The 12,374-nt window shown below is 35.8% G+C and overlaps 1 protein-coding gene across 2 annotated transcripts in view; it reads right to left on the bottom strand.

Moving 5' to 3' along the window:
- LOC102603209 (uncharacterized GPI-anchored protein At1g61900-like) overlaps positions 1-10,486 on the bottom strand; it is a 17,205-nt gene extending 6,719 nt beyond the window's left edge. For both annotated transcript variants that reach the window (XM_006356896.2, XM_006356897.2), the window contains exons 1-3: positions 10,166-10,486; positions 9,007-9,137; positions 7,555-8,409 (exon numbers count right to left, since the gene is read on the bottom strand). In XM_006356896.2, coding sequence (XP_006356958.1) covers positions 7,555-8,409; positions 9,007-9,040 — 889 coding nt within the window. In that variant the 5' untranslated portion in view covers positions 9,041-9,137; positions 10,166-10,486. The remainder of the gene's footprint in view (positions 1-7,554; positions 8,410-9,006; positions 9,138-10,165) is intronic.
- Between the last annotated feature and the right edge of the window lie 1,888 nt (positions 10,487-12,374).

Here is a 12,374-nt window from a genome sequence, read left to right as displayed (position 1 = left end):
CCCAGCCCCGTCCCCCGTCCCCCGTCCCGTCCCCGTCCCCTTGCCAGCCTTAGACTACATACAACTTTAATACACTAACAAAAGATGCACCTATTCAGATGAATTTAGCGCTTTACGTCTTAACAACCTAACTGGATTTTTCAGTGTATCTAGCATAATTGGATCAAATCGTAGCAAATAAAGCTCAAACTTAGAATAGAAAAACAACAAATACATCTACTAAGCTTAAAACGTAAGATAGAGAATAGACAAGGAAACAAAACTGACACTTTTTTATAACCTAAAAATATTTGAAGGCTAACTGGCTCATGGTGTGGAACTCAAAGAATAATGGGGCTCCAAATACCCTTCTTTAGTTCAATACCAACTTTTCGACCACTGCAGGGTTTGAAATCATGAAGAGCGCTAAACCACATGGTTGTGCTCATGGAACTAGAACTCTGCGCTGGCTCTATTTCCAATTCACCATTTTTAGCCCTCAAATATTAATCCGGTAGCCCAGAAAAAGAAACTAATTACACGCCACGTCCTGCCAACCAGGTTTGGAAGCAGCAAATAATAGGGGTTTTCATATAGTTTAATATATGTAAATAAATATAGTAGGTGGAAAGAAAGGAATCAGAGAATTTTTGAAGGAAAGGAGTGTACAATACAGAAGATCAAATGGAAAGTAATTACTACTTTAGGTTTTGGTGTAAAGAACAGGACATAGAAGAGGAGTTCCAATTAGTGGACTTCATAGGATCTCTGTAAGTATTCTTTTAGTCTTTTCCTTTGTTGTAACAGTTTTTTTTGGAGGTGGCCAGCATAGCCCTTAATGCTGAGGAATATAAAAAGTTACCAGTTTCAAAAAAAATAAAAATATAGTAGGTGGCTTAATTTACTACTCCTATTGTAATACATATTGATTTCCTTTCCTTTTTAAAACATTTTTCAAACAATGTAAATGGTTATTTATTTGTTGTACTCGAGCCGAGGGTCCTCCAAAACAGCCTCTCTACCTACACGAGGTAAGGATAAGGTTTGTATGCACTCTACCCTCACCAAAGCCACTTCTGGAATTTCAGTGGGTATGTTGTTGTAAAATATGATTATTTAAGCCCCAATAGCTTGATGGAAATAAAGTCAATATTCTCTCTTATTTTCTCTTCTGCTTCACATGATATCAAAGCTTGATTAACGCCAGCAACACATAAAAAAATGAAAATTTCATTGACGTAATTTTTCCAGCGACTTTCTAGGGTTGTTTTGCGTCACACCCTTCTTCTTCAATGTTTAGTGAAAACTAATACCATTAGTGTTCTCCACCCCTCGGAGAGCAAACCCTAGTCGATCACTCCAGCAGTTGACTCAACACACTGTCAAAACAATCTGTCCGGCGAGCACATCTGCTCCATGCGCCGACGCGTGCAAGCTCCTCTGACCATTTTTCAACTTGCTTCTTTTTGCAGTGGGGTTTCCTGGTCTTTCCGAGGCTACCCATATAAGTACCTCCTGATTCCGATCACTTTTTGGTAACCAAATTTGTTTCTCCGATGAATGCTTCCAATTTTTTCAGTTTTCTGGTCAATTGGGGTACTTCTTGGGCAATGAGGTTGCTCAATCCAAATTAAGAATTTTCAATTCACAAAGTATGGCACTTAATATACTTGAGACTGGGAAGACAAATTGTAGACTTATCGATACTCTTATGGATCCAAAATGCTAAGCTCTTACCAAGTCAAGGGAGCCTATTGATCCTGGAAGATATACAGGAGGTTGGTAGAAAACTTAGATATCTCACTATGACTTGACCTGAAATTGACTTCCGTTAGTGTTGTAAGTCAGTTCTTGGATTCTCCTTGTGACAGTCATTAGAATGCAATTAAAAATCTGCTCCCTGGAACGGATTACTTTGCGAAGATTAAGGACATGAGAAAATTATTGAATATACAAATGCAGATTAGGCAGAATCCCTCTGCCAAACGATCCACTTCTGGATAATGTGTTCTAGTTTGGAGAAATTTGGTCTTAGAAAAAGAAAAAACAAAATGTGATTGCTAGATCTAGTGTAGAGGCCGAATATCAAGCTATGGCAGTGGCTACATGTGAGAACTCATATGGATCAAGCAACTGTTAAAGAGTTACAATTTGGAGCAAAAAATGAAACTTATGTGAGATAATGAGGTTGTACTTTACATCGCATCGAATCCACCATTTCACAAGAGGACCAAACACATAAAGATCGATAGTTATATTGTCAGAGCAGAGAGAGAAGGTACAGGTACTCTCAGGAGACATCATCACAAAGTTCATGCAGTCAAATGATCAGTTTGCAAACATATTCATTAAGTTCATAGACGATCACAGAACAAGTTATACATGCAACAAGCTTGGTACATATAATTTATGTGCACTATCTTGAAGGGGAATATTAAAGTCCTCATGAATATTCTAAAATATATGTCAATATAGTAGGTGGTTTAATTAGCTCTTCTCGTAATTAGGTATTGATTTTCTTTCCTTTTATAACATGTAGGCATAGTTATTATCGAAAACAGCATTTCTACTTCCAAGGTAGGGATAAAATCTTTGTACTCTATCCTCTACAAACCTCACTTAGTGGTATTACATTGGATATGTTGTTGTTATTGTAAACATAGTTATTTAAACCCCCAATCTCTTTTATTTTCTCTCACACTTCACACCAACTATTGAGGGATGTGCAAATAATGATCCACCGGCGACCCTTGTCAACTCAACACGACATTGGCACAAAAGAAGTGTAGATGTTTTCAGCAAACCCTCAACTTGATAAAAGTGTAGTCAAAGAAAGATCGTAAAGAAAATAACAGGATAAACAAAGCAAATGAAGCAGCAGGTGGTAATAAAAAATAAGAATGACGTACTACATGAATACCAACTAATACTGCTAAATAATGAAAAGATGAGACTAGCCTTTACCTCTCACACATAAGTATGACAACATTCTACTACCTACTATCCTTCTACTCTAATCATCTACCTCTTCCACATGAAAGCACAACAATACTCAACTACCTACTACTCCTCTACTCTAGTCTTCAACATTCATATCTAAGGTCATGTCCTCAAATAAACTGAAATACATCATGTCTTTCTAACCATCTCCCTCCCATTCTTCTATGGCCTACCTCTACCTCCCCTAAAACCTGCTATAGCCAACCTCGCACACCTCCCTATTTGTGCATTAGAGCACCTCTTCACATGCACGAATCATCTCAACCTAGCTTCCCTCATCTTGTTTGTCATGGAGGTCACTCTCACCTTGCCTTGTATAACTTCGTTCTTACCATACTTCTCCTAGTATGCCCATAAATCCATCTTTGTTACATTCATATTTCGAACATATGTGTTCTTGGCTGGCCAACACTCTACCCCATACAATAATGCAGGTCTAAACCACTAATCTATAGAACTTACCTTACGTTTTGGTAACACATTCTTATCACACAGTACCTCGGACACGAGCCTCCATTTTACCCACCCCACTCAAATACCATGTGCGACATCATCATCAATCTCCTTGTTCCTCGAATTGTAGCTACAAGATACTTTAAACTTCCTCTCTTGGGTATGACTTGTGCATCGATCTTCACTTCCACCTTCGCTTCATGAGTTGTCACTGAACTTGCACTCTAGGTACTATGTTTTAGTCTTGCTTAACCTGTAACCTTTAGATTCTAGGGTCTGTCTCCAAAATTATATATAGTCAAATGATTTTCATAACAAATCTAGAAACATTAAAAGCTTGATATTGTAACCACAAGAACGTATCGAAACATTACATGTTTGATAATGTAACCATAATGCATATATCAAGACACTCAATTTTCATCTAATTGGTCAACCAAAGATCTTCATAACACTTATTTTAGTGTAAAATTTGGTGTTGTAGGGCTCCAACCCGACACCACTTTTTACACTGTTTTGGTGTGTGAATAGTGTCACACCAAATTTGGTGTTACACTATTCATCCACACTAAATCACTTTTTTAATATTATTTTAATTATACAAAACTTTTAATTTAACATATTATAAATTGTATGTTTTTAATTAAGTCCCTTGTATACTTAATAATTTTTTATGTAGTATTATATAGTATAAATTTTAGAACTTAAAGTTGGCGTATATAAATTAACTTATGAATATATGGTTTTTTTAAATAAAATTTGAGTTAATTTTACTTTCAATTACCTTCACAAAAAATAAAAATAAAATACATGTATAATAGAAGAAAGAATTTGTATTATAGGTGTTACACTATTCATCCACACTAAATCATTTTTTTAATATTATAATATTATTTCCATTATACAAAACTTTTAATTTAACATATTATAAATTGGGGTTAACCCATCGGTGGCCCCTAAATTTGGCACGATTTTTCACTTAGACACCTTAACTAGGCTTTGTTCATTTTAGACGCCTCCTGTCACGCCCAACTGTGTCAATTTGACACTTTCTGCTGAGATGGCATAGCAAGTGTGATACACTCACTAGACGCGCGTGAGAGCCTCATTTTACCAAATTTTAATTTTTTTTTCTTCTTCTCCCCATTTTTTGGCTACCATTTTCCAAGCTTAAACTCTTTCCATGGTGAAATAAATTTGACGATGTCACAAACAAAAAGTGAATTCTAGCGCCCATAAATTTTAAGCTTAAATACTTTCACTTATTTTGTTGTCCTTCTTCCTCAAAATAATTTGAGAAAATCAACATAAATTTCAAGAAGAAAAAAACACTCAGAAATGGCAAGAAATCATATTTTCAATTATCAAATCCTACATTCACAACAAACAATTTTAGCGTTCCAATCCATTTGTATGCCTTCTCACATCATAATCACAGAAAAAGTCCAAATCAAATAGATAAGCTATATAATTTTTAGTAGAAAGTTTGGGACTCCATATTTATGTACCAAAGAACCAAATTTTGACTTGCATTGACCCAGAAATCCAGCAAAAAAGAAACAAAAAAAAAAAACCCAAAATGGTGGGTGGAGAAGAAAATCTGAGTGAGAGAGAGGGGTTGGGGTTTGAGGTGGGGGTGGGTAGTAGAGAAGACAATTTGGGGGTGGTGTGGGTATAATTTTCTTTTTATTAAAAGTGTTTTTTATTTAAAATTATTTAGTTAAAGAAATGCCACATGTCAATGAGTCATTGGTAGTTTTTTTCCTACTCAAGATTCATCATTTAATAATTTTTTTTTATATATATGCCACATGTTTTTATTTAATTCATCACTTTGACACGTCATCAGCGAGTGTGTTACACACACCTTACAAATTTGGCAGATTGTCGAAAAAGTGTCAAAATGACACAGTTGGGCATGACATGAGGTGTCTAAAATGAACAAAGCCTAGTTAAGGTGTCTAAGTGAAAATTGATGCCAACTTTAGGTGGTCACCGATGGGTTAGGCCTATAAATTGTATGTTTTTAATTAAGTCCCTTGTATACTTAATAATTTTTTTTTTGATGACAAGGGAAACCCGCAACCGCTACCCTTTGGGTGCGCACAGGGTAAAACCCCCGCTCCTATGCAATAGCTCGCAAACCACATAGGAGAGGTAACCCGCACTAGGCAAGCCTGGTGCAACGAACTCGACCTAGAAGGCAAACCCCTCCTTGCTTTCGCTGGCAAGGGATTTCGAACTTGAGACCTCCAACATGGAAGTCCCAAGCTCAAACCACTGGGCCACCCCGAAGGGTGTTTACTTAATATTTTTTTATGTAGTATTATATAGTATAAATTTTAGAACTTAAAGTTGGCGTATATAAATTAACTTATGAATATTTGATTTTTTACAATAAAATTTGAGTTAATTTTACTTTAAATTACCTTCACAAAAATAAAATAAAAACATGTATAATAGAAGAAAGAATTTGTATTATAAAATAAGAAAATATAAATGAAATAAAAAATAATAATATAATATTGAAGAGAGTGAAGAATATAAAGAGAATATTCCTTTTTAGTGTAAAATTTAGTGTTGTGGGTTGGAGTTGAATTACACTAAAGTAGTGTTGACACTATTTTAGTGTAAAATTTGGTGTTATGGGTCGGAGGTGCCCTAATAAGTAAGATCTTAGTACCCACCTAATATATAGATAGGACAAGATTAAATTTTAAAAAAAAATTGTTTATACTCTGTCTTGACTACATAAGAAATGGAATTTGATGTATTTATGTAATTGGTTGCGAGCAAATGAACTTTACAAGGAAATTATAAGTATTGTGAGATGTCACCTAGTTAAAAATTATAGAGACGGTTAGTATTTGACGAGTCTAAATACTTATGTGATTACTAAGGCAAGAATAGGTTTGGCACTTGCAAAATGAGAAAATGTGGGTAAAGAATTTCAATAATTTGTAAGCAATCAGGCACAATTTTTGTAATAATTAACAGGAAATATACATGCAATGCACATACCCAACTGCTCATGTAAAGTTGAACAAAAGATTTTACCTTCCAATCAAACACTATCCCGACAATACTTTTGTACAATGAAGCAAGTGACGAACTAGAGTAATAGCCCTTTTGGATTGGCTGAAAAAGTAGCTTTTAAAAAGTAATTTTTTTACGTCCAACTTAAATGACTTTTAAGTCAAAAAATAAAAAGTAGGGAGTCCTACTTTTTGGTTTTAAACTTTTTTTAAGTCACTTTTAACTTATTTTAAGTTATTTTAAAATTTGTCATACACTCCCAAAAGCTAAAAATGACTTAAAAGTAGGTTTGACCAACTTTAAAGCCAATCCAAACAGTTCATTCTTGAGACACAAAAAAATAGTCTTTCAAAGAAACACCTTTACCTAGATAATCATGATACTGTCAATCAAGACTATAAAATACAGCTTAAAAATCTTCCACATGATGAGACTGGCAAGGGTGGAACCTAAGATCATAAGTTCAAAACATACAAAATATGGCTTAAGACTCTTCTAGTATAAGAAATTAAGCACATCCAGAGTCGAACATAATACAAATGATATTTAATGGGGCCAACATTTGAGAATTGTCTTTAAAACAGTGAAAACTAACTCAAAAATTGACCATCTTCACCATCCTAAATTAAGCAAGCTAACTTTAAAATTGACCATCTTCACCATCCTAAATTAAGAAAACTAACTCTAAAATTGACCATCTTCACCATCCTAAATTAAGCACAAGACTTTGATTTGGGCCATTTGGTAAATAAAAGCAAGAAGGATAGTTTTCTATACTCTATAAAGACCACAAGATTTGAGTTCAAATCCCTTTCTGACCTTCATTGCAGTCTCAGCTAAAACCTCCACCCTCAATCCATTACCCTAGTCGTGAAGAACACAAATAAGAGAACAGTGCAGTCTCAGCTAAAACCTCCACCCTCAATCCATTACCCTAGTCGTGAAGAACACAATTAAGAGAACAGTGAAGGTTTTCTGTAGCATGGAGAACAGAAGAGTAAGCAATGGGAAAAAGGTGTTTTATGAAACTGAAACAAACATTAGCACTTCTTAGTAAAAAGTTCCTTATTATGATAAAATACTTACCTTTATTGACTTTGCAGGAAGACAACAACCGAAATGCAGTATTGGCATCCTCAAATCTTAGTTTCCTTGCAATCCATGAATAGACCACTCCCTTACAATCATTAAGGGTATCAATTTCACTAGGTACTTCAACTATGTTCTTGTTATCACTGAGAGTCATTTTTATCCCTGATATCTGAAGTGCAGCCTCTGAAATTGCAGGCTGGCAAAAAGGTCTGCAGCACTCTTTCAGAGGATCAACTGTGCTGCAAGATTCTAACAGTTTGCTTGTATTTACAGCTTTCTCAAAAGTACTGATGTCCTTCACGGGGCAAGACCCACCAGTCAGATTAGAAGACTTCACAGAACACATGCTAGATAATGAGTTGTTTGCTCCTCTGCTGGCTAGTATACTGATGATATCTTTAAAACAATCATCAGCCACCGCATTTTGTAAAACTAAAGTATCAGAATGGTTGCTGTAAAATCCCTGGAATATGTGGAGTAAGCTATTAAACTGTGGGCAGCATATTACGTTCCCTACTACTGTTGACAAAGATTGAGTACAATCAGATGCTGTTTTCGCTGTGATGCTTGAAATGACTGAAAAATTTACAGGGCATCTTCCAGTCAAGACAGGGTCATATGTCTTTGGGAAGGAAGGGTACATTGGTGGCAAAGGTTCTCCATGAAAAGGATAATGAGGGATCATAGTTGGTGATATTTCAATTGGCTGAAAAGTTGCACTGTCAGGTGAGCTAGGTAGTTCAGATGTGGAAGGAATTTGCCCAGGTTTAGGTAACAGAGGAAGAGCCACTACATTCTGATAGCTACACAACCAGAGAGCAATTACTAGCAGCAGGTGGCAAAAAGAACCTGCAATATAAGAAAAGTCTGCATCTCAGCAAACACTCACAATTTATGGCCTGGATGGAGATGGCTACATGCACATAACTGTAGAAGAGTTCAGCAATATCAATTACTTCTAGTAAGTGGTTATTTCAGGCAGTAAATGCAGGTTAATACCAAGTAGCTTGAAACCTGGGAAAAGATCATGATAATGAAAAATGTGATTTTGATACAACGAGGCAAAGAAAATTAACTTTGTCATTTGTTATGCAGTAACAGAAAATATACTGGCTGACAAGGGAGGAATGGTCTAGGCCCACCTCCAAACAACCAAGTTCTTTACCATATCCAGAAAAAAAATACGAAGGTACCATCAGGCAGAAAACAAGGGACTAACAAGTTGTAGACCACCCGAGTAACTTTCTCTACAGCTGTCTGTTTAACCATGAACTACAACACCTACGATGCCATTTGTTGGGAAATAAAACAGAAAGCCCAAGAAAAGCAAGCCAGGTGGATTTTAGGTGAGAGGTAGAGATCACAGTGCAAAATTTTATGTTTCCCAATCTACTACCAGATAAAGGAAAGTCTAGCATAAGAACTTTCATGAACCCAGTGCTTTACCCTTGAGAAGACTGACAATCTTTACACAAGTCATGACTCCACTAACCCTCCGGCAACATGGGGACTTGCAACAGGAACACTGATAGTACACCAATTGAGCTGATCACATAAGTATTAAGATGTGCCAATACCTACACCAGATCCAACCATGGGTTAACACAGAATAGATCATGCAACACTATAAAATCCAAAACCACCTTGTAAAGCAAACGAAAATTCATATATAAGCTTGGATCTCATTTCTAAGAAAGAGGTACTACAACAGAGAGGGGGATAACATCCTTTGTATCATCCAGAAGGCAGTCCAAATGCATCATCTCTTGTTGGAGAAGCACTAAATAAACATATAGCTAGATACAACTCATAAATCAAGAAAAATGCGAGCTTAATAACCATTTGCAGAGTAGACAACTGATAATCTTGCAAGGTAATCTAGGTTAAGGCCGTAAGGGACCTTAGCAGATTAAATGCAAGATCTTGCTACTTATAACCTAAATTGCCTCTCTTTCATACCTGTCTCACCCTAGTTTGACACTTGAAAAACTGAAAAGAAATGCAGCTTCAAATCCAGTGATTCCCAGGCCTTAAAATTTTCTACCTCACAATTGGAAAGATAATAATGATACATAAAAATCTCATATTTACATATATCATCATCCAATAATTTCTTCAGATATCCTACTTACATAATTATCTTAATATTTTAGGCCACTGTCTTAATTATCCTAATCACAGTGTAGGATCATGAACTGAGTGGAGGATAAAAGGCATTTCATATCTTTAACTTATACATTCTTCTTAATGAGAAAAGGAATAGCTTTTCATAAAAAAGCTACAGATAGAAACTTGAAAATGACAGTAATAAACCCTAATCTTTCTTTCCACCTACATCTGGAAAAAACACACACATAACCCTTTGTCAAACACAAACTTCAAAACCCAAGAGCCAAACAACCAGAAAATCCCAAACAAAAAAAAAAGAAAAATGTAGCTAAAATGATAGTCAAAAACATACATATAGTCAAAAACACAGACATATAGAGTCAAAAACACAGACATATAAAAATCAGTAAGATCTCAAGAGTTAGACCAATATAAGCAAATCCATTTGGATAGTCAAAAACACAGACATATAGAGAAGAAAATGACAAAGATGCACCTGAAGTGAAAACCCAGTAAAGAACAGAAAGTTTTTTGATCACTTGTCATTTAAGAATGGCAAAAGTTCAAGAAAATCAAGAAGCAAAGATCATTTTCTAAGTTAAAATCAACCCACAAAACGGGGCTTCTTGATTTCACTAAATTGAGCAGGCTTGTGAAGTGGGTATACTATATGCCTGAGAAAATATCAAAAATCGTCCTCTAATGATCAGAGAGTAGGGGAAGAAGGTGTCGAACTCAATGATGGATAAAGTGGGCCGCTGCGGCTTGAGGGTGTCTGGGTAGGTAAGGGGAAGGGGGTGTGTATGTTACTTTCCTCTTTTGCCCGTTGTGTAGTGTAAGAATCCATTAATCTACGTGATTCTTCCACGTGTAACTGCTATGTTTCAAGCGAGATGAAATTGACGTTTTGTTTCTATATTCAATTTGGATTTCATATATTGCATGTTTTCTCATAATTATAAAAACTTCACAGGTTGTAAAATTACTAATTGTCTCAATTCTTTATACGATTTTATTAAATAAGCAAAAGCTTATAAACGGCATAAGATACTATCACAAAGCTATTTTCTAGTAAAATTTAACACTTATTGATCAAAAATTAATTCAATTAAAAAATAAAATTGAACATAAGTTTTAGTGCATGTAGTACATACAATCTCCTCACATTGAACTTGCATTTGTGGACCATATGATCGAGAAGACGAACCAGCATTGTTACTTGTGTAAATATTTCATGTCCATAGATTGTAAATATTTCACCACTCATTTGGTATTCTCACAAAATATTATATAACACTAAGCTATGACAATTGTCACTTGTGTGTCAATATCATAATGGTTCATGTCTTGTTTTAGTATTCTGAATCTATTTTTTCAAGTTCTAAATTTTTTTTCAATCATATTGCGTAGAGATGAATGCCTATAGTTAAACAATTCTTTGGTACTCTAAGGCTTTCTTTCACTTCCTTTATAACTTGCATAAAAATCCTTTCATGTTTCGAAAATCAGCACTAACAACATAATAGTTATCTTCCAAAAAAACAATATTTTTGACGCAAATTATTATAAGGACATGTGACGTAAATGATTGAAATTAGTTAGAATATAATTTAAAATTATCATGTGACGGAAATGAAAATTGTGACGTTGGCTCAACAAGTGCATTCTCAAGCATGTGCAGTACCTTCCCCCTAGCAGCAGCGAAGGTAAATCGCATATCAAAATTACAAGAACATAATGTCATGCCCTGAGACTTACTCCCCCCCCCCTCCATATAGACGTGACACGGTGCTTAGAACCACGAGTGACCCCAAGCTAACCTCATGGCATGTCATGACACTAAGATAACAAAAATCAACAATAGAAGATAATTGAATACAAAAGCTTTTGTTTTGGCGTTTAGATCATTCCTATAGGGACTGACAATTCGGTCACATGGTCATTCATTTAATTATTATGCAAGTTTCTGTGTTTTAAAGATTTTGAAACTTGATCATTTGATTTTGGTCAAAACCTCGGGTAGACAGCCTCAAATGCACTTTTGACGGTTATGTTAGCTTCGGAACATTGAATTTGGTCTAGAAGGACCTTGGTGCGGCTTCTAAGCTCATTCAGAGCACCCTTAAGGAATTTGGCTTAAAATAGAGTGTAAGTGTGAGACCGACTCTTTGTCAAGACTACCTCGGTTGGAAGTTTTGACATCTCCATTGAGTCTAGAACTCTGATTTCAGTGGGGTAGCATAGTTCGTTTACGTGCATGGGGTTCCAAATGAATCATATGCACCCCATCGGGGATTTTGGGCTTTAGGGAACCAACTAATGTTCAACAGTTGGTGTAGCCTATATTTTCTCTTTGTGTTTGCACTCCTTAGGCCGCGTTCACGATGACCAATGATAATGGTCTCTGTATTCGTGAGCCTAGTGTCGCGTTCGTGGAGGCTTGTGGAGTTGGTCATCGTGTTTGTGGGCTTGCGCCGCGTTTGCGTAGGCCAAGGGGGCTGGTCCTTAGAGTTCGCGGGCTAGGTGCTGCATTTGTGATGCTTTGGGGACCTGAACTTCTATGATCGTGGACTGGGTCCTACATGGCAGAGGTCATTTAACTAGTCTTTATAATAAAGACCAATCTTATTTCAGCTCTTGATCAACATTTGAAAACTCGTAAAGTTGAGCTTTGGAGCTCCAATTTAGGTGATTTTAGTTGCATA

This window comes from Solanum tuberosum, unplaced genomic scaffold (genome assembly GCF_000226075.1).
Source record: "Solanum tuberosum cultivar DM 1-3 516 R44 unplaced genomic scaffold, SolTub_3.0 scf00237, whole genome shotgun sequence".
NCBI classification, from domain to species: Eukaryota; Viridiplantae; Streptophyta; class Magnoliopsida; order Solanales; family Solanaceae; genus Solanum; species Solanum tuberosum.
This window is presented reverse-complemented; position numbering and strand designations above follow the sequence as displayed.